This window comes from Annulohypoxylon maeteangense (genome assembly GCF_022496945.1).
Source record: "Annulohypoxylon maeteangense strain CBS 123835 unplaced genomic scaffold GGS22scaffold_4, whole genome shotgun sequence".
Classification (NCBI taxonomy): domain Eukaryota; kingdom Fungi; phylum Ascomycota; class Sordariomycetes; order Xylariales; family Hypoxylaceae; genus Annulohypoxylon; species Annulohypoxylon maeteangense.
This window is the reverse complement of record NW_025953251.1, coordinates 940,838-967,624: the sequence shown is the minus strand read 5'-3', so window position 1 is coordinate 967,624 and position 26,787 is coordinate 940,838. Positions and strand designations below refer to the sequence as shown.

The window sequence follows — 26,787 nt, the reverse complement described above, 5'->3', positions numbered from 1 at the left end:
TGTTAAATACCTGGGTAATCGGTAACATTCACGTAAAAGAATAAAGCGGGGATTTGTGGAATTGAGCTGCCGAAAAACGCTTGCGCGGCCAGTCATGTTGGTTTCATTATAAAATGTGGCTTTAAATAGAAATGTGGCTAGTACAAAGTTTAATTAAGCTGGCCACATTGTCTTCCCCTTTGGCGCAGATCTCGAAAAGTCGCGACTTGCAAATTGGCGAAAGAATTCATTCATCTTCTTTAATAATCCCACGATATCTTCGACATCACTCTTTTACCCCCTTTTAGGACATCGAGAATAATACGAGACATCGAGGCGACTTTAATAATACACTATTTATTACCCTCGCGATAAAGACACGAGATCGCATCATTCATCATGGAGAATATCGAGACGGATCAAACCCCTTTCGCGGCTGTGACGGCCCAAACGTCCAAACTCCAGAGAGTATGTCTCTCTTTGCGCCGGTTACCACGGAAGGCTTCACAAAATAGCTAACGGTCTATAGCAATATCAATCCCTCCTAGATCAATCGACCCCCTTTGTTCTCTACCGATGGGTTGGTACAGCCGTATTTCTAGGCATCTTCTTCCTCCGCGTGCTCTTAGCACAAGGCTGGTATATTGGTACGAAGACTCCCTTACGCTCACCAGGAAAGACTTAGAACATAAGCTGACAGTAAATAGTTGCATACGCACTCGGAATCTACCTGCTCAACTTGTTCCTCGCCTTCCTGCAGCCTAAATTCGACCCTTCAAACGATATGCTAGACAATGAGATGGAGGATGGATCAGCCGGCGGCCTCCCGACCAAGCAGGACGAGGAATTCAGACCGTTTATCCGACGACTTCCAGAGTTCAAGTTCTGGCACGAGGCGACTCGCGCCATCGCTATCGGATTTGTGTGCAGCTGGTTCGAGATCTTCAACGTTCCAGTTTTCTGGCCCGTCCTGGTCATGTACTGGATCATCCTCTTCGTTCTAACCAGTAAGTCGTCCTGGAAATGTTCATGGTTGACTAGTATCGCTAATCATACTCAGTGCGCAAGCAAATCCAGCACATGATCAAGTACCGATACGTCCCTTTCTCGTTTGGCAAGGCGAAGTACGGTAAGACTAGTACTTCGTAAACGTAAGGTTACGCTGAAGCTCGGTCATGCTAGGACTTATCAGGACAGAACTCGGAGGATACCGAGAAAGTGAACGAAACGTGTAGACAGTTTCGATAAAAATTTTAATCACGATGACTACTCGACACGGTGATGCGCCTTGGGGCTTCGATAACTGTACAAATTATGATACAGGCATTTTGTATGAGGTACTAAAGGAGCTGGACGGTCTGTACGGAGTAATGCGATGAGTCTCCATTGTTAATTGTTGGTTGGCCGTGAAAGGAGATATTTCTCCACAGGTATGAGAATAGGCTGGTAGCATGGACGTGGTCGGGGCGCAGAATTGCATCTTCCAGGATTGTTATCAGTAGACATTATATCAAAGAACAATAATAATATGCTTTTAAGACTATTTTGGTTGTTAGTCGCTTTCAAGAAAAATAATGATGATTATCTGATAGGTAGGAGGCAGGTAGGCAGGTACGGCGGTGCTGGAATGGGACGCCGATGTTGCTGATAACGATAAAGCTTGGACGGTGCACCTTCCGACCGTCAACTTTTTTTTTGCGACTAAGCCTGCGCGAAATGTACTTAGCCTAAGCACCAGTCGCGACGCGCATAGCACTTGCCTGCAACCTTCGAAGAGTCGATTCACTTTGGAGGTTGCATTTCCGAATGCACTTTCCTTAATAATTATTGGATTTCATTTAGTACCTTGGTACTTGGGTACTCGTCGACGGCGTCAATCGGTCTCGCCGATAATCCTAAACCTTCACCTTTACCTCTCCAACCACATCACGGCGATTATCATTTGCATCATCAATTCTCTACCCCTTATCCTTCATATTTCTGTGCGAGCTACGTTCAAGCCATTGCCACAATGGCGTCCTCGTCGCGCAATGGCGAGCATCGCTCCATTCATCAGGATTTCATTGCTCGAATCCGATTCTCTAACGCGCTACCGCCTCCCCCCTTTCCACCTAAGCTCCTCGACGTTCCGAACACCGGACTTGCTAGCAACCGATACACGGCTATAGAGTTTGCATCGAGGCTGTCTCGAGAACAGCCTCTGAACATCGAGGCTGATGCGGAACTGGGAATGCCGCTAGATCTGGTGGGAATGCCGGGCATTTTTGACGGTGATGAGAGCTGTATGTAGGGATAAGACAAACAAGACTATGATGAATGTGTTTTGCTTCGAACATTTATAGCTAACTTAAAGTACAGCCATCCAAGCCCCAGCACAGCAGCCGGCCATTCATCCACGCGATCGCGCCCTACTCAGACCGCCTGGAACCTTGGGTCAACCTAAGATTCACGAAGCCAATGTATCCTTCCTACGCCGAACAGAGTATATCTCCTCTGTATCCACGAAGCGTAGCACCTCGAGCGCTCTCCTCGGTAGCAAGCCGGCCCCCAAGCGACCTCTCAAGCGACCCTCTCCAGACCGGGATGTCGATTCGCCTGCCCAGATAAAGAGGAAGATAGACCAGGGCTTCGCTGTCGCGGCTGCTAACATTAAGGATAAGAGCCGAGTTAAGCACCCGACGAACCGCAACGCCAAGCTCGTCGACACTTTCCCTCTGGTCCCTGATCTGGACGCCTTCCCAGACTCGGGCGCTTACGTGACATTCAAGTTCACACACAACCCACTACCGCCGACACGAACGTACGATCGACGGCTCCTCAACGGTATCCTTAAGCCTATTAGTAAAAGCGAGATCGATGAGCAAGCCTTCACGTTGGCCATGCAGGCGCACGAACGGGACCCACAGCGCGTACCGAAGCCGCAGAATTTGATGGATTATGATTTTTTCCTCAACGACTCTGTCGACACGACGGAGCGCTTCCGCCAGAAGTTCGACATTGAAAACCCGGACAACGACGACGACAATCTGTACACACACAAGTGCAGCGGCAAGCCGGCCTTCATTTTCCCTCGGGTCCGCACGTACGAGACGAGCCAGGAGCTCGAATTGAACAACCAGACCAAGTATGACGAGGAGGTCGTGCTAGCGTTTAACGATGACGAGACGACGGACCAGAAGGCCGCGTTCTACTACCCCGTCATGCAACGCAGCGTTATCAAACCCCAGCGTGCCAAGAAGATCGCTCGTACCATAGGAATGGTGCCGGCGGGCGTGGACCTGGATGAACGAAACGTGGATCAGCTGGACATCGTCATCGAAGACCCGAGCGACGATATAAGAACCTGGATGAACCTTTACCGCGACCATCCCTATGGTAAGGACGAGGATGAGGGTGAGCAGGGAACGGATGCTGGTCGAAGGGGATCGGTTGGTGGTGCGAGTCAGCCGCATGAGATTGAGGATGAAGATGAGGAGCAGGATGCTGAGGGCGATGAGGAAGACTGATTGATTAATTGCTTGCTTGCATACATGACTCCCGAGCATCGGTAGATGCGGTCGTAGGTGGTATTAGGAATATCAGAACCTCGATTTGACTTGACTATTTGAGAGGTGGGCTGAAGTTGCTTGGAGATGGGTTGAGTTGCACCTGCTTCGTATGAATGGGAACATTAAGTTCTTGCCTTGCTGGGTTTCGGAGTTGCGATGAGTTAGGAATCAATGAAAATCACCAAAATTCAGTTGAGTTGAGTTTGATACTGGGCGTGTTTAGGCTTGGAGGCTTGGTTATACTATTCGGGCCTAGGTGTTTACCCTTTGTAGGGGTGCTTTCACCTTGTTTTGATCTACGGGACAGAGATTCTTGCTGTCGCGTACTACTTCGATATCTAAACAAATACTAAGGCGTCTTTAAGGGGTTGAATTCACAACATCGTACCAAACACAGTTCTTCATGAATTCTCAGCTGAATTCGGTTTCTCTCCTACACACTGATTAGAAGAATCCGATGCCTATTCCTGGAAAAAGGCTTGATTCATGTGGATACGTTAAACATACCTGGATCCGTACCTATGATATAAATTACGCCTTATTGTCAGCAAATCTCTTATTACCTAGTTATTCACTGATAAGAAAGCTGATTCATCAACGCAAGATCGTCTCTGGGGTGTTTTCCGGTGGAATACTACTTTCGCCTAGATTTACACGGAGTCTCTATAACAAGTATTCCCATATTACTCGTACTTCGTATTGGGCGCATTAAAGCCTGTTGGTGGCTGAAGATGTACGATTAGTATACCGGAAAGGGCACGAGGCGCCTTTCAGTAATATTAACCGGATTTTGTGTTGGCGAAGTCCGAATTCCGGCTATCATAAAAGTGGCCTCGATTCAAAAGGGATAGGATCTTGGCTCGTCAACGCCAAAACATCAAATTTCTCACCTTGGGGACGCAACTTAGAAGGAAACATATATATCTTCTAGAGCTCGATTGAAAGGGAGGAATGAAAAACTAAGAAGTCTCAACCAAGGACGGATCCGGACCCGAAGGAGATCTAGCCCGGTCCGGAAGGAGAACAGCCTATCAGCAAGCCATGTCTCACCGGCGCCCGATTCGACGTCCAACAGATCCATCTCCGCGGACCAACCTCCTCGGAAAGATACCACAAGTTCCGCGTGGGGGCAGATATATATGCAGCCAAAGTCTCAGACCTCGATCCTTGTTCTAATTATCAAAAATAAGGGTAGAACCCCTATTACATAACAGCCTGCTCATAAACGAAGCTCACATCCAGACAGCAGCTCCTCCCCCACACCTTCTTTCTCTCCTATCCCCTAGCAGACCCAGAAAATCCCGCGACCCATCCTGCAACCCGTCGCCCTCGTCCCAACACCAACAGGACCCAAGTACTCGGCACCGCTTCACGTGACCGCTTTGCCCATGCGAGACATCTATGTCGTGCATGAATTCAAAATCTGTGTCTTGGGAAGGAGCATGAGCTGGTGGTCATGTGTTATACGGGCTTATCCTATCCGGGTCGGATCGACGATCTATCCCTCAGTTTCGGGGTTAAGAAAAAGGGGGGCCGCTGTTCCTCGTTCCACCGTGAGCAAAATTCTCCTAATATCGTGGAAAGCATCCCGGTAGCTTGATGGTCCGTCAGCACTGCTGTTGGTACATTGTAGTATTTCAAAGGGGCCTTGCTAGCTCAAAATATCCAAATGAGGCATACTGCTTCTAGTGCTTTCGCTTGATACTGGTAAGTATTAACATGGATGGGTGCTCAGAAATGCCAAAAAAAAACACAAAATAAGAGGTAAACAGATATTCTTGGTATTAACTATCCAGTGATATTCTCTAAACTAACTACCTATTAATATGCTCCCATCATCCCCGACTGGCTATGCTTCTAGTGGTGGGTCATGTCAGTCTTCATCTGCTCTCCTGTAGAGGTGCTACCAGCTATAAGGCGCTGGTTCAAGAAGATCTGTATCGAGATTGTACGAAGCTTGGTTTCTCCTCTAGTTCCTTACTATTATAGGCGGGGCGATGGTCGTAGTCTCTGCCACTTCCTCGGCGGTCTCGCAAACGATCTCTCGACCCATCGCGGCATGGGCGGTCCCATCTGCGTCCGAAATAGCCATCACCTTCTTTACCGGCGACTGGAAAGGAGGACGTCAATCGTAGGAGTAAATTGCGAATCAGCCGTCCTGCTCCACTACAGCTGAAATATCATGTGCGCGGCACAAGCAACTTCAAGGAATCTTCATGTTATTCGAATGGCGATGTCCTTGATCTCCTCCAGTGACATTTCGTGGTTTGCGTCGTACTCATCGACCAACTTCATGGCATTCTGACTCAGCAGTTCTCGAGGATACCACTGATCGTGTATCGCTGAGAATCCTTTCAACCTGACCAGATGTTCTATGGTCGGTTTGCCTCCTTGGCGTCTTATTCTTCTCAGCAACAACTTCTCTATTTCATACGACACCCACTCCTCTGTATCACCTTTCGCAACGACTCTCCCTGGCGTAGGTTGGCGTCGTTTATAGGAATAAAGGGATCACGTTTCTGCAGCGATACCCCTTTCCGACTATGTTGTGCCGGTTTCTGTGCCTATGAGGAGTCAGACTGAAGTGATAATTGTTGTTCGAATCGAAAAGTCGAACAAAGGGTTCAACTAAAGAGAGAATATCTACCTATCGAGAGCGTAGAAATTTTGTAGAATTGTAATCGAACCAGCGAGGATCGTGAGCGTAAAAAGAATAGTAAAACTGTAATCGCAATGGAGCGGAGAGCAGAGAACTAGCAAGATTTATCAGGTTCTTGCGAGACCTCGAATCGAATAGGAACGTAGAGTGAAGGGAAGGTCGTCACTCTCTCTGGAGCGGTAGGGGGGGGCATTGGTAGTTACCTAGTTATCCGCAGGACAACTCGGCAGCAGAGCTACCATATAGTCATCTATCTAATGATACATTCGTACCTTCTTTTAGGATACAGGAGACACAAGGAGACATAATAGCATGTGAGAACAACAGGATAAACCCTAACAGTGCCCTTCGTATTTCATGTCCCTAACGCACCAACTTTATAACCTTGCCTGAACCCGCCACAGTGTTATCCAGATCAGGATGGGAAACGTCCATATCTCGGATGTTCTAATAATGCTTAGTAGATAATGACTGTCATGTCAAACGTTGGGTCGTTCATGCGCAGGGCTCGGCAGGACCGCACAATAGACATCGCATGGCCTTCGAAACTGACCGCACGCAGACGTTCTTCGATCGCATAGCGAGCCAATCACCAATGTTCAATAGCCTCGTTGAATGGGGCTTGAAACTCTCGGAAGAGTTTGTGTAGTGCATAAATATGTATCATCCTCGAGACGGCGCTCCTCTTCCGTCTGGCTCGATAGATTGATCCACCATAGCTGAGCACGATCATATAGGAGCCGGGGTGGATGTCGTTACTTTCTCGCACTGGTCCACTCTATTGCCTGCCAACCACTGGTACCCAGAATGGCGTAGGAAAGAACAACACAAAGTTTAGTGACCTGATCAGGTCACAACTGAGAGCCCAGTCTTCCGAATCGCTATGGAACTCTTCCTCGTCCCGCGGCCCATCGGCTTAGAGACTTAGCTAGTAGCTATGATCTCGTCAGCGTTATCTTTTTCGGCAGGTATATTCTATTGAGGGAAATGTTTAGGCGTAGAGATGCTAAGGATAAATTTTCGTGACGTTGGCGGGGGAGGCGCGTGGTTGACTGTTATTCCATCTCCCGATCTTTGAACATCTTGGCCGTGTTCTTCCCCAGGCGATTCTCTATATTAGATGATCTTTGATCATATAATGGCCATGGAGGCTCCGGGAGCATACACTAACTGTGTAAGAGATCGATGACCGGGTAAATAAAAAGACTAGATGTCTTCTCTCATCTAGGGACTTATGCTTGTCCAGACCTTCCTCGTAAAGTCGTTGGTAGTGACTTTAAGGGGTGTGGGAATTCGCCATATTGACCAATTCATAGAACCGTCTTCATAACCCGGAGGTCCTCCGATCGTAACGGAGCAGGGCTACCATATATGAGGACTCAAGAGATCTGATAATTGTTTTTCAATTGAAAGATTGAATCCAGAGGATTCAATCGAAGAAAAGATAATGTTTGTGTTCGATCATTTTCTTCCGTAGAAACCTGCGGTATTCCCTTGCCCAAGGCTACCTAGTACCTACCTAGGTACCAGCCTAGGTAGGTGTGATTAGCCTGGGCAGTTCCACATTGAAGTAATGAATAAATGGTAAATAAATGAGAATCGTTCGGGGCAGAGGGTCTCTTATATAGTAGGGAGAGATAGAGAGAATATGAGAAGAATTGAGAAAGTTTTGATGAAGGTTTCTATGTAAAGTGTATTATCATTTGAGTTAATATTTATTGTCTATAGGAAAGTTTCAATTGAGGATTTTACTTCTTATACTCGTCATGCATTGATTATATGCTATGTATATAGCTCATATTGCGGTAGATACTCAATTGATCTTTCCATATTACTATATTTACCCCTAGGCAATTGAAATTAATGAGAAGGAACGCTCATGCATGTAATTGTCGAGGCCAAGGAGTTGATTTATGGTTACCCCTATTCCTTCCACTATTGCCTATCTCAGGATACGATGGATAGACTACTTGTGACCATAGCTATATACAGTAGGAGTCAGGATAGAATATACGACCATCACGCGGTACTGATTCTCCTTTAAAAGCTTGTTGTCACTTGACATATAGAGATTCACGCTCAACTGACTCACTACCATACAAACCTGCCCAACACAATCCGCCACACCATCAAACCACCAAAGCGAACGAGCAAAACAGTAAGTACAGAAATTATTGAGTCTATTTAGTTATAAACAGGTATATACAAAACCAAATATCCACGAAGCGAAGCGAACTAAATACCTTGCCCCCTCCCCAATCCAAATATTTAGACCTCAATCCCTTATTCTCCCGACATTACCTACATGTAACTACCCTCCCTCCTCCACAACCTCAATCACGTCGTCTTATCAACAGGATACCGTCCCGTAAACTTAAAAGTCTTCAAACCCCCTACCAACCCCGTTGCCAGGGTCTCCACATCCGCGCTAGCATAAACACCCTCAGTCTTCGGATCCAAGCCGCCGGCAACGAGGGGATCACTCGGCGCCGCAGCGCCGAAATAAGCAACGGGCTTGCCGAAGAGGTACGCCGTGGTGGCGATCTGCAGGGGTCGGAGGGGCGGGTACAGAGGGCTGAGGTTCGCGGCAGAGAGGGCGAACAGGCCTGCGGAGTCGGCACCCGAGACGACGATCACGGCGTCGAAGTCGGTTGCGTCGGCTGCGCTGTACGTTTTATCTACCCCGTCGACGAGGGTTTCCGCCACGACTGTGGAAGTCAGGTTCTCGTTCGCGAGTCTAGTTTTCAGCGTCTTTGCCTGGTCGAGCGCGTTCGTGCCGTTGGCTTTGCTAGTGCTGGCTAGGATGCCGACTTTGAGCGTCGCTACTGATGGAAGCGTGACGTTCGTGATACTTATCCCGATTGTTGTGTTGTCGTGGTAATACGTGTCGTCCGGGGCCGGGGCTTCTAGACCTAGGGCTGTGGCGACGCGGACAGCGATGTCGTTGCTGATTTTATTGATTTGGGTCAGTACGTTTTGCTTCACGGTGGTGGAGGTTAAGTGGCTGGTTTCGAAGCGGATGGCGTTGATGAGGAATTGCTGTTCTACGGGCGTGAGTGAGTTGTAGAATAGCCGTGGCTGCGACCAGTGGTCGTCGAATGTAGACGATAACCCGCGCACAAGCCTGCCTGAAGTACTGCGGATTGGGGCGCTGAAGAACCCTCGGCCGCTGCTTTGACTTGCTTGCTGCGGATAGCCGTCATTCAGACTGTTAGGAGAGTCTAATTTTGTGGTTAGCTATGATTACATTTCTAGTTGGTAGGGATAAGGTTAAATAAATATGTAAATAGAAGGAAGACATACATGCGTGGATGTTCTTGTGTATCAAATTTTGACCGGCGCCATCGCGATTGTTATTGTGGATTGGGATGACCGGTCGGTTGATAGGCAGCTGCTCGAAGTTGGGACCTCCGTGTCGATTAATCTGGGTGTCCAGGTAAGAGAAGATACGACCTTGTAGCAGAGGATCTTCGGTGAAATCTACACCACGAACGATATGTCCAGGCTGGAACATGATCTGCTCTGTTTCGGCAAAGTAATTTGTCGGGTTCGTGTGCAACTTCATGACACCTAGCTTTTGGAGGGGAGCGTATTCCTCAGGAAGAATCTTAGTGGGATCGAACAGGTCAAACCCGAACGCGAGCGCTTGATCCTCATCAACTACTTGAACGGCGAGCTCCCACTCGGGGCCATTGCCAGACTCGATCGCCTCAAATAGGTCTTGTCGATGGGCATCAGCATTCTTTCCAGCAAGGATCTGAGCTTCTTCCCAATACAAACTGGCCTTTCCTTGCTTTGTCTTCCAATGCCACTTTACGAGCTTGGAAGTACCGTCATCCTTGACGAGACGGAACGTGTGGACGCCAAAGCCATCCTATAAAATAAGTCAGCACTAGAACTAGCGGGCATGTGTAACTTAGACTAACCATATGTCTAAAGCTCCGTGGGATACCGAAGCCTGCCATAGCCCAGAAGAGAGTGTGGAGAGTACTCGGCTGTTGGGAAAAGAAATCCCAAGCTGAGTCATGAGCTGTTGCGGCTTGTGGTATTTCGCTGTCGGGGCTTGGTTTTACTGAATGAATTAAATCAGGAAATCTAATAGCATCCTGGATGAAGAATACTGGGATGTTGTTCCCAACAATGTCTTGAAAGTGTTAGTATCATTGAAGTCGAAGTAGTTCATTAATCCGTACCAAAGTTGCCTTCATCTGTATAACTTCATCAAAGTTAGTACCCAGATAAGACTCCCTGGGAAATGGAGGGTATTCTTACAATCTCGTAGCAAACCCATGAACATCGCGAGCCGTGTCCGCACTTCCTCGAGACCCTGCTACAGTGGAAAACCGTACGAAGACGGGGGTTTCCTTGCCAGCAGTGCCTAAGAACGAGGCCGCTGTTAGGTTGCTCCAATCACCATAACTTGTAAATGTACCATGGGCACCAGCACCTCTTGCATGGACTGCCCGTTCGGGAACCTATCGAAATATTAGTATGGCTTTCATGCCATCAAAGAAAATTAAGGCTTGTACGACAGTGTTCTTGGCATTTTATAGCTTGATGACGTGGGCTCTTTCATGATTTCTCATTTGACTTACCCGTTCATGGTCGAAATGTGTGATCTTTTGGCGGAAGATGTAGTCCTCTAATAGAGTTGGGCCTCTTTCGCCGGCTCTTAGGCTATCTTGTTCTTGGATCTGTCCGCCAACGTCGTCGGTGAAGAAGCCATTGCTATCATCTACCATAGCGCCGAGCACCGGATCAGTATCACCATCAGCTCGAGCGCGAAGCGCACTTGGATCGGCAAAGGGGCAGCCTGCGGAGACAAGCCCCAGAAGTCCAAGAAGGGTAGTGTGGGAGAGAAGGCGACCCATATTGTCTTAATTTGCAATTCCAATCCTTATAGATACTAGGTATATATGGGAAGAGATCTCGGGATGGTGCAGGAATCGTGGAGCAGAGACGGCTTCGCGTAGAGAGAAAGGGTTCCACGGGGTGCTTATAAAATAAGACAACGGCCGGCGTTACATAAAGCCAGGTACCTAGACTCAAAGGGTTACTCAAAGGGTTACTTGAGGCTCTAATACAGCTGTAACTTAGTCCTCAGTAATCAAAGAGCTTACATTACAAACATTCCATCCAACATACATAGACCCTTTCAATTTCCATTTTGAGATATTCCATCTTCAGGCTAGGGCTATCTCCACAAAAGCGGGTGCTCAGTAAGGGTGGCCGCCAGTAGAACTGAGGATATTCGTAAGTAAAAACCCCGATATAGTTAACACGCCCGCAACCCATGCTTTGATAGATGTGACGAGACCCTAGGTCGAAAAACAAGGTATGTACATCCTGTACGGAGGTAGAAGATACCGAGAGTAGAAGCAGTGATTCGACACCGCGTAAACCCACGATCAGGTCAGAGTCACGGTGCCACAAAAGGGGGGACTAAGCCAGCGCTTGCAATATGGCGTGAGTTCATTGACAATACCAGGCTAGGAAGGGTGTTGACCAATCTGGCCACTTGGCGTTGACATGATATTCACGGATTAGCTCTGTCCCACTTGCTAGGTTGTTGCTGGTGTCATATTTTTCTATCATGTGCGTGCTTGGCAAATGCCGTGTAGTCTCACAGCAGTCATCATGACCAGAAGGCGGTCTCCCAGATGATGACATGGGGATCTACCTCCTATGCGGGGAGGGGAAAATGGGAAGGGGCCCCGGGTAGATTCCTCTGGCTGTCTGGTAACCCTTGACTATCGAACGGAGATCTGTAATAAGGAGAATGTAGTCCACAAGATTGGATTGTCCGAGAGCCAAGGTGAATGATATTCTCCTTCGTTAGGTATGTTACGGTATCTACCCAAAGAGGATAGAGGGATGAACGACCTGCCAATTTTGGTAATCCACCGTCAGAAGGGATAGCATATTGCAATGTATTACATTATCATCTGAAAACATAACCACTGCTGTCAGGTACAATAGGTCTTGCATGTCGTGGTCCGAGTGTGGGGGGTCTCTTGAGATGTATGTAACCCGCCTATATACCGACAGCCGAGTGTATTGCTAAAAAAAGAAAAAGAGGCAACAAGAACCAAGACGATGTATCTTGGGCGTCTTGGCGGAATTTAACTGGCCACCAACGAAAAGAGTTTAAAAAGAGCTGCCCAGAAGATAGCTTGAGTATAGGGAGGGAGAACGGTATCTACTTACCAGGTATGCATTGCAACGGTATTTCAGGATCTACGCGAAGCGGATTGGAAGCCGGTTTTTGATATGCCATCGACATGCCTCCAAATCTAGGTAGGTAGCTGAAGCTCACCGTTCTAACCGTTGAAGAACGTGAGCCATGTATGGTTGCATTAAAACCGTAGCTGCGTAGTCGTCAACTGCACGAGCGGGTTGCGTGTCACAATTTAGTAGAAATGCGATTGGGTTGTTATCCAGTTTAAAGAGTGAGATATCATGAGAGATGCTTTCCAAGCTTCGATGAGGCGCTAGAAGACAGCCATTGTGGTTGGGATGACGGGCATTATCCCTGTAGGGTTGGTGAAAAATTCGGCACTTGCATGAAATTAAATGGAACCTCTGGACGGGTAACATCGCTAAAGGTAAGTACCTAGCAAGCCATGTTGCAGTGGAAACTCCGGGGGACCCACGTTATCCGGACCGTCTTTGGGATGAGTAGGTACCTAGGTCCTAGGTATTCTCGTACGTCGCTTCGAGTAAATGGTCTGTCAGTTAGTCGTTTTGACATAGCTAAGATATTTAATGTGAGCGAGATCCATTGACGACGAATTGCAGATAAGAAGTAGATTAGGCTTGATGTCTCATCAATAATTCTTTTCAGAGAAAGCGAAATGAATATCGAATGCCTTCCTACATATCTAAATGACGTAAAAAGGCTACGATCTAAGATCTTCGTTGCTCCCGGTGGGCTATCGTTGCAATGGTGGTGTGCCGGGACGATATTCGGCCTATTCGATAGGTATACTTGGCAAATACATATCTGTCCAACAGCCGGTGTGTAATAGAGAATGCCTAGGTGATAGCGTATTTGTAAGGGGTAGGTTTGTAATAATAGTAATGGATGTGGGCGTCAACGCCGTCTCACACCAACGAATTATTCGGTCAAGGGAAAGCAATTGCCAAGACCTTGTTTGTATCACGTGTATACGCGTCTGGATCATGTACTTCTTATTTCCGGACCGAGGATGAGGTACGTCGGTATTCGCGTTCTCGAAAAAAATCGGATGTGGTGTTGGTTTCTGAATTAAAGTCATCGGAAAGATGCCGCATGGCCGCATGGTGGAGGGGTTGAAGGCCGCATACAGATCTGTGGAAGGTAAGGAAAGTTTGGAATCATCTGAGACCAGTTGCGGAAAGACGATGGACCGCATTGACCACTTTAAGGCACCTGCTGCATTGCCTGAGCTACCTATCCAGAGTCGTTCTTGCCCATCCACATATGTTGCGCCATGTTGCTCTACGGCTCAGCTTCACTTAAACTTCCTAAGTTGAACCAACAAAAAACAAAGTTTCAGCTCAGCGCTGCTGCACCAATATTGATATCACCATTCAACTAGATTTACCTCCGCGCTATGACTAACTTGGTATTCTGATTCCTAAGATAACAGGGATCTTTTGTTCAATCATCTTCACTTCATGATCAAGGACAATTGTTTGACTGAAGGAAGGATATCCGAGTCCGGAGATTCTACATATTATCAATCCCTCTTCTCTGATTGATGCCTATTCAAATTAAAGACTAACTTGTACGCCGGTACCTTGGCAAATTCTAATTACTTTCGTCTCCAACTTCTATTCCCTGCTAGCACAATTTCAATTGCACCTACTATGATCATCCTCCTCGGCGGGCGTCTAATTCTTAGCTAGCACCGCTACTTTTGCCAGGTTCCTGATCCGACGAAGTCATATCCATCATATGATTATGTTACGATAGGGCTAGCTCTGGAGTTCCAAGTTTACATAACGTATGGATGTCAAGTCTACGGTCTAATAGATGCGTTCTAGACTTCCGAGTTAAAATCGCCGACCTCCACCCCGGTTTCCGGGTTGTTTGTTTCAACGTCGACCCTGGCCCCCGCTGTTCCCGCTAGCTAAACTAATTATCGCCGGAGTATCTACCGTTTGAATGTACCTTCGTCGGCATCTTGTGGCGGAGATGCCTTAACTCATGCCTAGGCACTTAAGCATCTATTTAGGGGTTGAGTTACCTTTCCTCGAAATCCCTCACTCTAACCCCTTAGCTCAAATTCATATGACCCTACCGTAAGGCTTGGTGGTACTTCCTATATCCGGTTTAAGGGATTTACTTTCAGCTGTGTCTCGTTTCTAGAAATATTGGTCAAAAGAACTCGACGCCACTCGTCCAAATATTAATAGAATGATGTCACTAGGCTTAATGTCTCGGAGCCGATTACAGAGTACCACCTCTGACAGTTTGACCTAGTACCTACCTAGGTAGCTAAACCAACTCCGTTTCTATTAAATGGCAAGCTTAGGTTTTCTATGACAGGTGTCATAAACGTCGTAGTTTTATTTATTCTCCTTACCGGCGGTGTCGTCATATTAGACTTGGCGCATCAATCAAAGGTACGCTCGACGCATGGCAATTAAGGTAAATATAGGGATTCTTGGCGTTTGATGCTTATTTGGAAATCAAAAACGACGCTGTTATATCCACGGCTGGGAGCTTCCCGCACCAATGTCATGGACTTAACGGTGCTTGGAACGAACCCCCTTTTCCGGATCTATTCATTGGAAACGGTGAGCCGGCCCGCCATAATAATGTCCGGACATATCCTTCCTCGGCTGGAAGAATTACAAATACGAAGGCGTTATCGCAAATTTAATATAAAGATCGGATACCCCCCTAAAAAGATGTCATCTAAACGGACCGAGTCGGTTTCACGATAACTGTATTATGCAACATAATCTCTCGATCTTCGCCACAGCCTCTTAACTATATGATTAGAAATCTGAAGGTTCTGATGACAATTGAATTTTATTTCAGTGTTATGGTGGATGACAAGATAGGGATTTTTCGGTTCGCAGTGAATTGACAGGCATAGGCGTGAAAAGTTTGAAGCATCGCGATTTCGCTGTCCGATGGGCTTCCGAGATCAGGAAGTACAATCTAGGGTGAGAGCTGCGAATCAAGGGGAAAACGAGGACCACCAACAGATTACCCCACTACTATACGATGCCTACAGGTATTCAATTCTTCGTCAAGCGTGAGTCTGAACTAAAAAGCCTCTTCACAGCTCTTAGCGAATCATAGTTTTGAATATAGGGGCACAGTCATGTAGTCACGCTTGCCTTTGCAGGCCGATAGCTTGGTTTCCTCCGTGAGAATCATCGCTTGTATGATAATGAAAAGAGATTTTTTGGCGTCGAGCTTTTACATCCTTTTTTTTATAAAATACACGATGCTTGTACGTCCAGTGTCATGTCAGGCAAGATAGCTGTTATAGACAGCCTACCAGTATGACATAATTACCTTCACGTTCACCTCCTAGATATCATCTCGTGATAAATCTTAGCCATCCGTCCAACATATAAACTACCTAGAAATCGCAGTGAACCGTTATAAAGACTAGCACAAAAACCAAGGTCTATCCAACTGAAGACAATCTGTCAGAAATAGTAGTGTTAACCAAATACAGAACAAAACATGATCTGTACCCAACTAATCCACCTCGACTCTCATTATGAAGTCTATATATTATATATCATAACCCGCCTCAAACCTGCTGGCCCAAAACAAGCGCAACCAAGTCCTCCGGCTCATCGAAGAAATCCAACACCACAACCCCCAACCTCTGCCCCTTCAACCCCTTCAACACATCCACCAACTGGTGATTCACACCCCCATCAGGCGTGACCTCCGTCCCATTCCCCAGCGCCATAGTCTCAGGGACCACAGACGGGGTATTAGAATTGTGTTCAGCCGACGTAAACGTAATAAACAAGCTATCCCTCTCCTCCTCCGCAACCGCCTTCTTAAAATGCGCCTCAACAGCCGCCATCTTCGCATCGATATTACTAACCACAGTCGAATTCTCGCCCAGAACATCCGGCTCGTAGTAATCCTCAATAAACGCCGTCGCATTAGTCGACGCATTAAACACGAGCGCGAACCCAGACGGATCATTATCAATCCACTTCGCCGGGCCCATATGCAACCCGGGCAACACCCCATCCCCAACATCATCACCATCCATATCAAACCTCTTAACCAGCACAACCTTCCCCCTCGTCTCCCCAAGCGTGGGCACATACCCCCTCCCCTGCCAAAGCAGCCCGTCCTTCCCATTTCCCGTCAGCGCATCCTTCATCATCCGCTGAACCTCCGCATCGAAGCTCGCATTCGCAACAGTCCCAATCTCATGCTGAAAACTCAACAACACCGTCTCCCCACCATGCAGCGCAAGCCAATCCCACACCCCAAAAAGCACATCCTCAACGCTGGCACGCGCACTCATCAGCGCCGCGGAGTGCCAAAACACGAGTCTCTTGCCCAGCGGATCCGCCGCAAACCTCAGATCGAAGAACCTAACGCCCTTATCCAAAGCCTGCGCAATGCTCTCCCGTTGACAGCGATACACAACCGCAGGGTTCGCAGTCGTGCCATCGCAGCGGGTAGCGTAGGTGAGCGCGTCCTGCGTATCTTGTGTGTAATTCCAGGTCGCGGCGTCGTGGGTCCCGGGGATATTAATATGCGAGAGGAGCGTCGAGTCCGGCAGTGCGGCCATCCAATCCGTGTACCTCTTTTCCGAAGGATGTGCAGCGGCGTAATCGCCGAATACTTCGCGGCCGTCCTGCAGGACCTTCTGCAGCGCAAATTGGGCAAGCGAGTTTGTGTTCCCGGCGGAGGCGGTGGCGGCGATGGACGCGGAGGCCGCTAAGTAGCGGAAGATGGAGGAGCCGCGCATTTTTAGAGAATTAGACGCGTTGCGCAGAACTTCAAGGTGCCTGCTATTGAAAGAGAGTAAAGCTTTGTTATAATTATATCGCGACAGCTGTCCAAAGGGGCGCAGGAGCGATCGTGGGGCGTTGTCTACCGCTACCGACAATTCCGGCTTCGTTATGCGAGATTGAGTGACGATCTCTGAGGCTGTGGCGAGTCGGATTACACCCGACAATTGAACCTAAATTCTCACCTCACTTGCCTAGTAGTTATGATGGCATATTTAAAGCATCATAGCTAAATAAAGAGAGGAAATCGGTCTTAAACGAGGATTAAATTTATATCCGCCATACCGCGATGGCGACAGGGAAACTTGAAGAGCCTTGTTCAGTTTATCCTGGGCGTAAGCACGAGTTCTAATTAACTCGTTTGATTGGCGGCATCGCATAATGCAATGTTTCGGATCGCGGCAACTAGTATGTCAGCTAATCCAAAATACAGATATTTAGAACATGTGGTGCATACAATTTGAGGAGAATCAGTTTTTATATTCAAGCTATGATTTAATCCGGCGCCAGGGTTTATTACCATCGAGGACTCATTCAGGCACGTGTGCCAAGGTGGCTGATATGAGCCGCAGACCGCCGCATTGATCCTGAATAAACGTGGACAACTCCTTGAACTTTTAGATAGAACGTCGTCCACTTGACTTATTTTCATAGGCATCATTTCCGCATCAAATTCCTTCGTCCCGGGCTAGCAAGTCGACTTAGACTGAGTAGATGCTTATTTCGGCTTTGTAATCTCGAAGAATTCCTTCAATCCCTGCACCACCACCTCGACGTTCATGTTAACCAGCGGCATCTTATCATAACTGTCTTCCTTCATAATCGCAACTAGAGCAAGGTACTTGTCGACCTCGCGTAGTATTATCGGCTTATTCCCATCACTTAACACCATGCAGCTCTCGGCGCATCCCGACGCCACCTGATCCTCTATCTTCTGATTCCACGGTGGTCCTTCTAGAGCTTCGCGATATCTTTGAGTCCGGGGCCAGCTACCGTAGACTTCCGTGACATCTATTATGACGTCAATATAATCGGAACAGATCTCGTAACTCGCCATGTCCGCCGGCTCGCTGTCTGTCGCGATGTAAATCTTAGACAAGACGTCGAAAAGGTACGCTTTTTCGAAACGACATGTTCGGCAGAGGTTAGTAAGCATCGCCTCGAGAATTCCGAGACGAGGAATGAGTTTCTGAATGACCTTGCTGAACGCCTCGAATATGCTATGATTGTAGATACTAGTCAAGTGAAAAGTAACGGGCGCATTCTCGAAACCGTGATCCGAGAGTTCATCCTGGATTCGTATGGTGATATCTCGTTGGATATCTAACTTGTAGTCATCAGACAAGCCGTCTACTTTATGAATGAAGACTTCGATTTTGATGTTCGGATATGTTCGCTGGAGATTTAATATGGTCTCATTTAGACGTGCTACGGCCTCAAGGTAATCATCTTGAGCATCGATAACCCAAATCAGTGCACCGATCTCGCCAAACATCGCATCAATGTCGAATGTTGGGTTGTCAAATATGTCGATCTGACCCGGAAAGTCCCAGACTTGGAAATCCATGAACGACCTATAAGTACGTTAGAAGAACTGATATCCTACTCATACAAGCCATTGGGTCCTTACGGCATAGTGTCCTTCTGGATTCGCGCTGTCGACTCAAGGAATAAGGTCTCGCTCGGTGGTAATTTATGAAAGACTACACTCGATATCGAGGACTTGCCACTCCTACAGTAAGATTAGTTCAGCAGTCCGACATGCGCGGTGTATGATAGCCCACCTTCTCTGCCCCATTAGGAGCAGCCTAGGTTTCCCTTTTGTTGGCAGATCCGGAGGTTGTTCAGGCGCCCTCGGGCCATTTTTACGTTGTCTTTGATCCTGTTCGTATACACGTGTTAGAGCTAGCTGCGCGAGACTAGAAGGACTGGACGATGTCCCGCCTAGTGGTTCCTGAGTATCCTCAGGATCGAAGACGTCCACACCGCGAAGCCGAGAAGACATAACGACAGAATAATTTGGGCCAAACGACATAAAACAACATTAAGAAACGCCCGTCAACAACAAAATCAGGATCAGGCACATCAAGAGCCGAGCTGATAAGAGCGGGGGTGCCCTTCGTATGAATATGAAATTATTCCCTGGTTCATCTCTGCTGAATGATACGAGAGGGTCAATATTCTTAATGAATCCCAGACGACCTCCAATTGAGTAGACTCATAGTTTGTGGCTTGGCGGTTGATTTTAAGAGGCTAATAGCTGTTAGGCTAGCTAATGAACCAATGTGCAAACGAGGTTGCTGAATCCAAGGGTCCGGGTAGGGGAATGCAAGATCGCAGCGATCAGAGATTGCGACGTCTGGGTGGCTGCATGTATGCGGAATCGACCAGGAATATATCAAGTCTCATAACGGGAAGAGGCAACGGAGCTGGGGCGTTCAGCTGGATCAAAACAGGGCATATTGCTCCTGACAATCTGTAAGAAGGGGCGCGATGATTTCATTGCTGATCTCACCGTCGTACAAATCAAACAGCCCAGGCTATCCATCTGGGCGGATTTCGGGTTTATAGTAATTGGGATATGATAATCCCTCCGTTTGCAAACTCGATCCCGTACCAGACCCGGTGTCTGCCTAATTGTGCCCAGGCGATGATAATAAAAATAACAATGGCGATAATGTGCATTTAAACCCGATATGACCAATGCAAACCATAACTGCGTGTCAGACGCAGCATGGTAAGAGGGGGTAATTTTTATAATACCAGCCAAAGTATCTGACTGGCACAGAGTATTCGTAGCCGTCGATTGATGATGAGTGACCTTCCCGAAAAGTATCGGCGATGATACGCGGCGGTGATTTTTGTGCCACTGAGCAACGCCAGCTCGAATGACATATTCAAGGATTTATAAGCAAGGAAATAGAAAGGAAAAGAAAAGAAAAAAGGAAAAAAAGAAATCAAAAGTCAATGTCTCACCTCCATGTTGCGAGTATAACTAGAGGATGATCTAGAGGGTAATCAAACGCGCGGCGGCCCTATCCTCCCCTCCTCCGCGACATGGAAGACGGATAGAGTAAAGGGGACTTGATGGGAATACCCGTGTCCCGTTCCCCGTATCGACTAGAGCGAACGTTGTGTCCGCTTGAAGTCGTACTTTTGACCTGTGGGATGAGGAATTCTGAGTCAGCTTTCTATGCGGCGGCGAATGAATTCGCTGGACTCGAACCAACAGGCTGGCGCGGGCTGACTCAACCTTGACCCGTCGCACCAATGATGACTCTCTGTTGTGTTCGTCGTCTGGTGGTTGCAGTAAATAGCGGCAAGAAATAACAGGCGGAGGTACACAACGTCGGTAGGGTATTTCGGTAGAGAGAGGGCGATAGTAACAAGGTAGTCCCGAGTCGTCAGGCTCCCTTTACCTAAAGCAGGGCGTTCAGCTCTGATCTCTAGCTTCACCAATGTCGAATCTATGTTCAATGTCGGCGGGTTTTGGAGTGACACTTTCGATCCCGGAATCAATTGAATTAATTGAACACCGTGTCGCGCCAGATTAATACGAGCAAATCCCGAGGGTTCATAAGGCTCCTTGGCAGAGTAAGGGAAGATGAAAAGCCCTGCCGCTTATAAAACATGGAAAGTAAGGAGGGCTTTGGCTCCCTTCGACTTCCATTGGAAATAGTTAGGTATTAGGTTATGAGCAAGGTGAAAGGCGGGAGAAATTCAGGTGGAGTTAGCGGAACACAAGTACGATGTTAGGGCCAGCTGTTAACCCCACGTTTCGCAGCTGCCATTCTAATTGATTTGCCGCGACTGCAGCTGTCAAGTACAAACAGGCGATGTTGAGTACTAGATACATACCTGATAAGCCCAACCCTAAAATTCAAGGTTCTATCTTCTCATTCCTCATTCAACTAATGTTTGAATAGTGTCACAACTTACATCCATGAATAGCAAACACTTAGCTCCTAACGACAACAGCCATTCGGAATTTCATCATTCAATCCTAGCAAACATAAGTCTCACTCCTTCTAAAATGAATCATCCCGTATCATGAATCAGATTTGAATCTCTCAATCTAAATATGGCAGGATCAACAGTAAGGTTGGAAAGTTTAAAGAGTAAGCTTGAGTCACTTATCATCCAACTTAATGAGACACTAGAAATAACGTCTTATTTTAGAATACGGCTGGTAGAGAGCACAAATATTTCACCGCTTAAGTAAGAGGCATATCACTTCTCTTTGGTCACGTCATACTCGGCCGTAAAACCCGGTCCAGCATTTCCGACGCTCACGGGACCCGGGGCTATATCCCGGCTGTATTAAGTCCGCGTTATAGAAGATGAGCGGGATCACAGAACTCTACGTCCGGGTCAATCCAGAATTATTACCAGGCTACCTATCCATGCAGAAAATTCATCATTGGTGTTCATTCCACATGCAAAAGCTATTGACGTCAGAATTTTCAAGTGCATTGGCGAAGTCAATTTGAATCAGTATGCTTCATCGCGGTACATTCTCATTAATCGGGTATCTATACAGCATACCTAGTAGCCGATAGGTAACTCATACATTACTCGTAATTCATCGAGTGAGCATCAAGATGACAAGGATATCGTGTTCGATGCGATGCAATAAGACTCTTATTCTCCAAAGTCCAAGGTACCAACTCCTAACTCCAATACAAGGCTTCTCTAAGCGATGCGATGCGATATATGCTGACCTATGTTCCGTCGCTCCTTTAATTAGTTTGTGTACCAGCATATGATGATTCGAGTCGTAGCTGAATGATAGTGAGGCTGTAATAATCATAAGATTCGGCCCGGTGCAAAATCCATAGCGATACGATTTCGGCCCATTTCTGTCTACGCCCCCGTCTTTCCACTAAACAGACTGAACCGTAAACTTTTGCGACGCGGCGCTGTCTTGATCGGCTTTCGTTCGATGAGTTCGCCTAGCTTGTCTTCCTCGGGGGGCGTAGGAGGCACCTCCGGAATAGTCGTAATAGGCGTAGTCTCGTCGGAGGTACTTGGGGGTGGCGTAGGGACTCTCGTAAGGTCCGACATTGAAGCCGTTCTAAAGCTTCCAAAGGACTACTGCAATATTAGCAATCAATCCATTTATCCGAGTCAAATCACGCGGCCAAGGAAAGGGTAATATTATTCACCTTAACACCAATCCTTCGGTTTGACTTGGCACCTTTTCTGATCTCGGCGGGCTTGTCATCGGGCGTGGCGTTGCCCGATTCATTTATTTCGGCAGCAATCGTCTTACCCCCAATGGCGACATTTTCTTCGGAAGTGGCGACGAAACGCACATATCCCCTTGATGTTGGGACTCCTAACGTCTCTTGAATGTGTTTTTGGATGAGTGCCGCGTTCCTCTTATTTGTCGTAGGCTGAACTAGACTTGGCAGTGCGTGAATAGTCAAAGTGTAAGCCGGATCGAAGGAACCACCAAACATCATACAGCAGCCGTGATTCAAGTTGATGACGATAGAGGATATGGGACGCTGATATCTGTTGGATAAGTGATATGAAAGGTCTGTTATGAAAGAGAACTCGTCTTTGATCTATATTGTCTTGTTAGTACATTAGTTCGAAGTTATGATCAGCAAAAGACTCACGATGACGTTCGTTCTTAAATCCGCCATGACGATGGCCTCATTCTGTATGCGAGCCCGGACCGGGTCCGGATCCCGGTTAGCTGCCGCAAATTCATTTTCCCAGTAAGCGCTCTTTTTCTTACTGAGCTCCGGATGTAGTTGGGACTTTCGAGAGCCCGTGGGGTCGCCGGGCGGAGGACGGTCAATATCGCGCATCATCTTGTTACCCTCGACGATATGCACTTTCGATGATCGTGAAGGTTGAACTTTTCGTTGTGCAAATGAAGCACTATGGGCAGCAGAGGAATGATTGTTACCTGTAGCGGGAGGGTTTATACGAGGAAGCCTTGCTGGCAAGGAGTCTGGGCGAGCCATGGTTACACACGCATTAGGGTGTATGATAGATCAAATGGTCTTGTCTTATGTCCTGCCAAGTGTGGTTGTTCGCAAGCGAATCGGTCCCTCTTAGTTATGATGATTGCTTGTAATCCGTCTAGGCGGATACACTTTGCATTACTCTAGTGCATGTAGTAACTCGTATTGGTGTTGGGCTGTAGAAGACGTGGAGGCAAGCCTGTCTGTTTTGGGCAAGAAAATATCGATCCGGGTCTTTTCTCGCCTTGTAACTGGACCGAGGGCGTGGACTCCTTTGATCTAGACGGTTGAACCAAAGGAGGCGTTGGTCAGCTAGCCTAGCTCTTATTTTTATCGTAAGATGGTGCCGTTGGTAGTATAGACAGCTGAAGTTCCAACAAGGCTACCTAGTAGTTGAAATGGGTAGAATTGGTCGAATTGAAGTTCCGGTGCAAAACGGGGACTCCGACGGGATGTAGTAATAAAAGGGGAAGTATTTGACCCGTTCGCACGACCTCTTGGAACTTCTTGCCCAGAATTCAACTTAGTTAAGGTTAAGCAGGCTGTCGTCAAGCTGCATGAAGCAGGTACCGATCGCCGGGGTTGGCAGCAGCACTCCGTGTATTGCACTTCCCCTCGTAAATATGTCGAAGTATAATTCCAGGGCAATTGCTACCAATCCTTTTTTTTCTTCGCATGTGATCGAGTCTCGATTTTTTTAATGTTCCCAATCTCAAACTCGAAATTCAACTTCCAAGGTTGGACCATTGCTTAACAACAGTCTTTTATTAGTTGGTTGTCACACGGAGTGCACGACAAGCGGGATCTAAGTAAAACATGGTACCAAATTGTCCATCTATGGGTGTACAGCACCAACCCGTACTACCTCGCTGTTACGACGCCGCTACCCGTTATGGTCGCTTGCATCCGGCCATCGATTTGATAGCAATCAGGAAAGCGACATCTCCTGCCGCGGGATGAGTGCATTCATTCCTTGGTGGAAGCAGGCGCCATTGGAAACCAGCACCGTCCGTTATTTCGAATCCCCAGATAAGCGGTCGGAGAACCCCCCAGATGATTCCGCTGGTCGCCATTAGTAAATTGGGATGACGATGTTTATGTCTAAAAACGTCGTCTTGGTCATCTATAGTTGGAGAGTTTCTTATCGCAAATAAGCACCTCTCAAGCGAGAGCCGCAGCTTTCCGCCCACACGATGGCTGAGTTAATCTATTTCCTCGCACATCCGAGACTGGCTTTATCACCTTATTTCAAAGAACACGGTCTGCAAGGTGAAATCCGAATTAAATCTTATTATGCGCTACCGAGATCCGAAATATTGCACCAATCAGTCTGCCCATGGTATCTATAACGAGATGACCTAGAACGTCAACACGCAGAACCGACTCAGATAACGTGAATTGCGTCGCCACACCTCTTCAATGCCTTGTTACAATTGTTATACAGATCGCAACCACAATCCGGCTGCACTTGTCGTTTCGCATCCCATCTTGCCCACCTTATCTAACTCTTAGGAGCGCAACCCGGCTCCGATAGACTAGCATGGGGGTCATTTTCATTTATAGAGCTTGACATGCAGCCCATTGCAGATTGAGAACCGGGTTGGAGCTGCTTAGGGTCTGATAATGCCCTACGATGATGGCGTGGGGCTACCAACCTTACGAGATGGCATTACACCAATTGACTTCCTCTCTAGGATCGATTGATAGCCAGCGACGGTAAAGACGATTAGCTCGACCGGCACCAATATGACAGATAGGTATAAGGCCGTCCGGCTTTCGTCGCACAAGGTACCGAAGTGTGGCTTTGCGCTCATGCTCGCGACCTTCCATTGACAACTCCAGCTCTGAAGCGTATCGTTCGTAATCGAGGTATTGACAGCGTAGAAGAATATCATGCTGATCATGACGGCTGTGAAGCCAACGAATGGCGCAGCCATAGATAAGGATGTGTGGACAGCGGTCTTGTTGCGAAGCTTTAAGAGTCTTAGTATAAAGTGAACTCATTACGAGTTAATGAATTTAAGGTACACTTACTGCCTTGACCTTGCTAAATATCAAGGATACGATATGCGCAAAGACCACAATACTACTTCCAATAACGAGCACTACCGTGGGTCGAATGTCGAACTGATCGGGCCATAATGGTAAATGAAAATCACCCGATAGGTGAGTTGCATTGTATACAGCCAAAGTGTCGGCAGAGGTACCGAGGACAGTAAGACCACATAGGAGAGCGAATCCAGTGAGACCAACACGAGCGCTATCAACCAGATGAATCTTTTTCATGTACCGTCGGTACTCGAGATCATGGGGATCAAATTCGGAGTACGTCGGAAGAACCGGGCCTTTGTTTTCGGAAGCCATAGCGATGTAGGGATAGACCAGATGGAGAGAGCGATAGAATATAGTATGGTATGTATATATAGCGATCGGTTTCAACCCCTACAGAAAGACGATACGGCAACAAGAACTATAATCAAACGAAACAGAACGGAACCAAACAGAATAGAGAAAAGGAAACAAAAATCGCGAAGAAAAGAAATAGACAGCTCAAGCACGAGCAACTATCGTCTAGCGAGATGTCGAAACAAGAGACAATCAATCCTAACAAACCTGGCAAATGCGGCGAATATGTAATGAACCTACATCGACTATAATCGACGAAGCCATCCCGTCTAGAACGTAGCTACGTGGGCCATTCCCTACATCAGAGGTAGCAGAGCGCTTCCGGCATGCAAAGTGTGCTAAGGATAGCAATGCGGGTGATACCCTCCCCTCGCACATACACACCTACCTACACATATGGCTAACTCCCACCCTTGCCGGCGACATTAGCCCGCCAAAGGGCGAGGCGCCAGACGCGTGTGACGGAGACTCTCGCCGGGGTGTCGAGCAAGGAATCTTGGTAGAGATTCGGGAAGAGATCGCGGCGGATTGGTCGAGAGAACGCCGGCCAGGCCAGACCTTAATTTAGACCCATCGCGGGCGCTTAGAGGCACGGGGGAAGTGGGGGATTGTCCGGCCAATCGCAGCCCGTAGCGCTCACGGATGCTACCTTGCGCTGTCTCGCCTGAGATGCGTTCCCTGCGATGGTTAGTCGAGCTACAGATCGGATTGGCTGCTTGTGATGAAGATTCTAATTTCGTGGGTGAGGTAGCGGAGGGGCTATCTAGATTCTATAGAGATGCCATGCTTAGGGTCTGATGAGTGGCTGACTGGCTGGCTTGAAGGCCAGGCGAATGCACGACATTCGGAGATATTGCTGTGGGGGAGAACGGAGGGTTCGAAGTTCCGGGAGGATTTGAGGCATACAATATTACCGGTTTTCTCTGTTAAGGAGGATACTCGTTGCAGATTTTTTTTTTTAAAAAAAATAGAGTCACACAGTTGGAGGGTTTCTGCAAATTGAAAGGGAGCCACTAGATTATTATTAGCATTTTGGTCTCCTACCTCACATGCTTAAGGGATCTGCAATTTGAATGGCAAGACTCGTGGTGAATGTCCGTGGAATTTCACGACGAAACTCTTGTATAACAGAAAACATATGCTAGAAAAGTATTCTTAGCAAATAGTCTGTGCCATTTTATATCATTTGAATGACAGCTCGAGGATGTTATACACAAAAAAC

The 26,787-nt window shown here is 47.4% G+C and overlaps 7 protein-coding genes across 7 annotated transcripts; 2 read left to right on the top strand and 5 right to left on the bottom strand.

Moving 5' to 3' along the window:
• The first annotated feature begins 86 nt into the window (after positions 1 to 86).
• GGS22DRAFT_156827 (retrieval of early ER protein Rer1) lies at positions 87 to 1,538 on the top strand. Its single transcript, XM_047960423.1, has 4 exons — positions 87 to 447; positions 509 to 626; positions 687 to 986; positions 1,040 to 1,538. Exons 1-4 carry the CDS (start codon positions 379 to 381, stop codon positions 1,126 to 1,128), a joined length of 576 nt encoding a protein of 191 aa, XP_047821178.1. The 5' UTR covers positions 87 to 378; the 3' UTR covers positions 1,129 to 1,538.
• Positions 1,539 to 1,663: 125 nt separating this feature from the next.
• Positions 1,664 to 4,154, top strand: GGS22DRAFT_156825 (RNA polymerase II-associated). The gene is made up of 2 exons (XM_047960422.1): positions 1,664 to 2,261; positions 2,338 to 4,154. Exons 1-2 carry the CDS (start codon positions 1,991 to 1,993, stop codon positions 3,483 to 3,485), a joined length of 1,419 nt encoding a protein of 472 aa, XP_047821177.1. The 5' UTR covers positions 1,664 to 1,990; the 3' UTR covers positions 3,486 to 4,154.
• Positions 4,155 to 8,443: 4,289 nt separating this feature from the next.
• Positions 8,444 to 11,335, bottom strand: GGS22DRAFT_107986 (CATB protein). Its single transcript, XM_047957862.1, has 7 exons — positions 11,307 to 11,335; positions 10,782 to 11,225; positions 10,459 to 10,661; positions 10,380 to 10,402; positions 10,113 to 10,330; positions 9,490 to 10,060; positions 8,444 to 9,407 (listed from the first exon to the last, which is right to left on the bottom strand). The coding sequence occupies exons 2-7, from the start codon at positions 11,055 to 11,057 to the stop codon at positions 8,524 to 8,526; spliced, it is 2,175 nt and encodes a 724-aa protein (XP_047821176.1). The 5' UTR covers positions 11,058 to 11,225; positions 11,307 to 11,335; the 3' UTR covers positions 8,444 to 8,523.
• A 4,198-nt stretch (positions 11,336 to 15,533) lies between these two features.
• GGS22DRAFT_107929 (PLC-like phosphodiesterase) lies at positions 15,534 to 17,267 on the bottom strand. The gene has a single exon (XM_047957861.1). The coding sequence runs from the start codon at positions 17,136 to 17,138 to the stop codon at positions 15,948 to 15,950; it is 1,191 nt and encodes a 396-aa protein (XP_047821175.1). The 5' UTR covers positions 17,139 to 17,267; the 3' UTR covers positions 15,534 to 15,947.
• Positions 17,268 to 17,899: 632 nt separating this feature from the next.
• On the bottom strand, positions 17,900 to 19,186 carry GGS22DRAFT_186172 (GTP-binding protein GTR2; the record flags this gene model as incomplete). The annotated part of the gene is made up of 3 exons (XM_047964414.1): positions 17,900 to 18,755; positions 18,812 to 18,913; positions 18,966 to 19,186. The coding sequence occupies 3 exons, from the start codon at positions 19,184 to 19,186 to the stop codon at positions 17,900 to 17,902; spliced, it is 1,179 nt and encodes a 392-aa protein (XP_047821174.1).
• Positions 19,187 to 21,995: 2,809 nt separating this feature from the next.
• Positions 21,996 to 23,509, bottom strand: GGS22DRAFT_107918 (Tautomerase/MIF). Its single transcript, XM_047957860.1, has 3 exons — positions 22,806 to 23,509; positions 22,347 to 22,751; positions 21,996 to 22,272 (listed from the first exon to the last, which is right to left on the bottom strand). Exons 1-3 carry the CDS (start codon positions 23,157 to 23,159, stop codon positions 22,045 to 22,047), a joined length of 987 nt encoding a protein of 328 aa, XP_047821173.1. The 5' UTR covers positions 23,160 to 23,509; the 3' UTR covers positions 21,996 to 22,044.
• Positions 23,510 to 24,410: 901 nt separating this feature from the next.
• On the bottom strand, positions 24,411 to 25,756 carry GGS22DRAFT_107903 (uncharacterized protein). Its single transcript, XM_047957859.1, has 2 exons — positions 25,194 to 25,756; positions 24,411 to 25,132 (listed from the first exon to the last, which is right to left on the bottom strand). The coding sequence occupies exons 1-2, from the start codon at positions 25,521 to 25,523 to the stop codon at positions 24,788 to 24,790; spliced, it is 675 nt and encodes a 224-aa protein (XP_047821172.1). The 5' UTR covers positions 25,524 to 25,756; the 3' UTR covers positions 24,411 to 24,787.
• Between the last annotated feature and the right edge of the window lie 1,031 nt (positions 25,757 to 26,787).

Excerpts from the sequence above, each read along its gene's own strand:
- GGS22DRAFT_156827 (XM_047960423.1), top strand. The coding sequence starts at position 379 with ATGGAGAATATCGAGACGGATCAAACCCCTTTCGCGGCTGTGACGGCC. Across the intron at positions 448-508 it reads AAACGTCCAAACTCCAGAGA|CAATATCAATCCCTCCTAGA; the intron begins GTATGTCTCTCT and ends AACGGTCTATAG. Across the intron at positions 987-1,039 it reads CATCCTCTTCGTTCTAACCA|TGCGCAAGCAAATCCAGCAC; the intron begins GTAAGTCGTCCT and ends AATCATACTCAG.
- GGS22DRAFT_156825 (XM_047960422.1), top strand. The coding sequence starts at position 1,991 with ATGGCGTCCTCGTCGCGCAATGGCGAGCATCGCTCCATTCATCAGGAT. Across the intron at positions 2,262-2,337 it reads TTTTGACGGTGATGAGAGCT|CCATCCAAGCCCCAGCACAG; the intron begins GTATGTAGGGAT and ends CTTAAAGTACAG.
- GGS22DRAFT_107986 (XM_047957862.1), bottom strand. The coding sequence starts at position 11,057 with ATGGGTCGCCTTCTCTCCCACACTACCCTTCTTGGACTTCTGGGGCTT. Across the intron at positions 10,061-10,112 it reads CACGGAGCTTTAGACATATG|GATGGCTTTGGCGTCCACAC; the intron begins GTTAGTCTAAGT and ends CTTATTTTATAG. Across the intron at positions 9,408-9,489 it reads ACACAAGAACATCCACGCAT|ACTCTCCTAACAGTCTGAAT; the intron begins GTATGTCTTCCT and ends CCACAAAATTAG.
- GGS22DRAFT_107929 (XM_047957861.1), bottom strand. The coding sequence starts at position 17,138 with ATGCGCGGCTCCTCCATCTTCCGCTACTTAGCGGCCTCCGCGTCCATC.
- GGS22DRAFT_107918 (XM_047957860.1), bottom strand. The coding sequence starts at position 23,159 with ATGGCTCGCCCAGACTCCTTGCCAGCAAGGCTTCCTCGTATAAACCCT. Across the intron at positions 22,752-22,805 it reads ATTTAAGAACGAACGTCATC|ATCAAAGACGAGTTCTCTTT; the intron begins GTGAGTCTTTTG and ends AAGACAATATAG. Across the intron at positions 22,273-22,346 it reads ACCGAAGGATTGGTGTTAAG|TCCTTTGGAAGCTTTAGAAC; the intron begins GTGAATAATATT and ends ATATTGCAGTAG.
- GGS22DRAFT_107903 (XM_047957859.1), bottom strand. The coding sequence starts at position 25,523 with ATGGCTTCCGAAAACAAAGGCCCGGTTCTTCCGACGTACTCCGAATTT. Across the intron at positions 25,133-25,193 it reads TATTTAGCAAGGTCAAGGCA|CTTCGCAACAAGACCGCTGT; the intron begins GTAAGTGTACCT and ends AGACTCTTAAAG.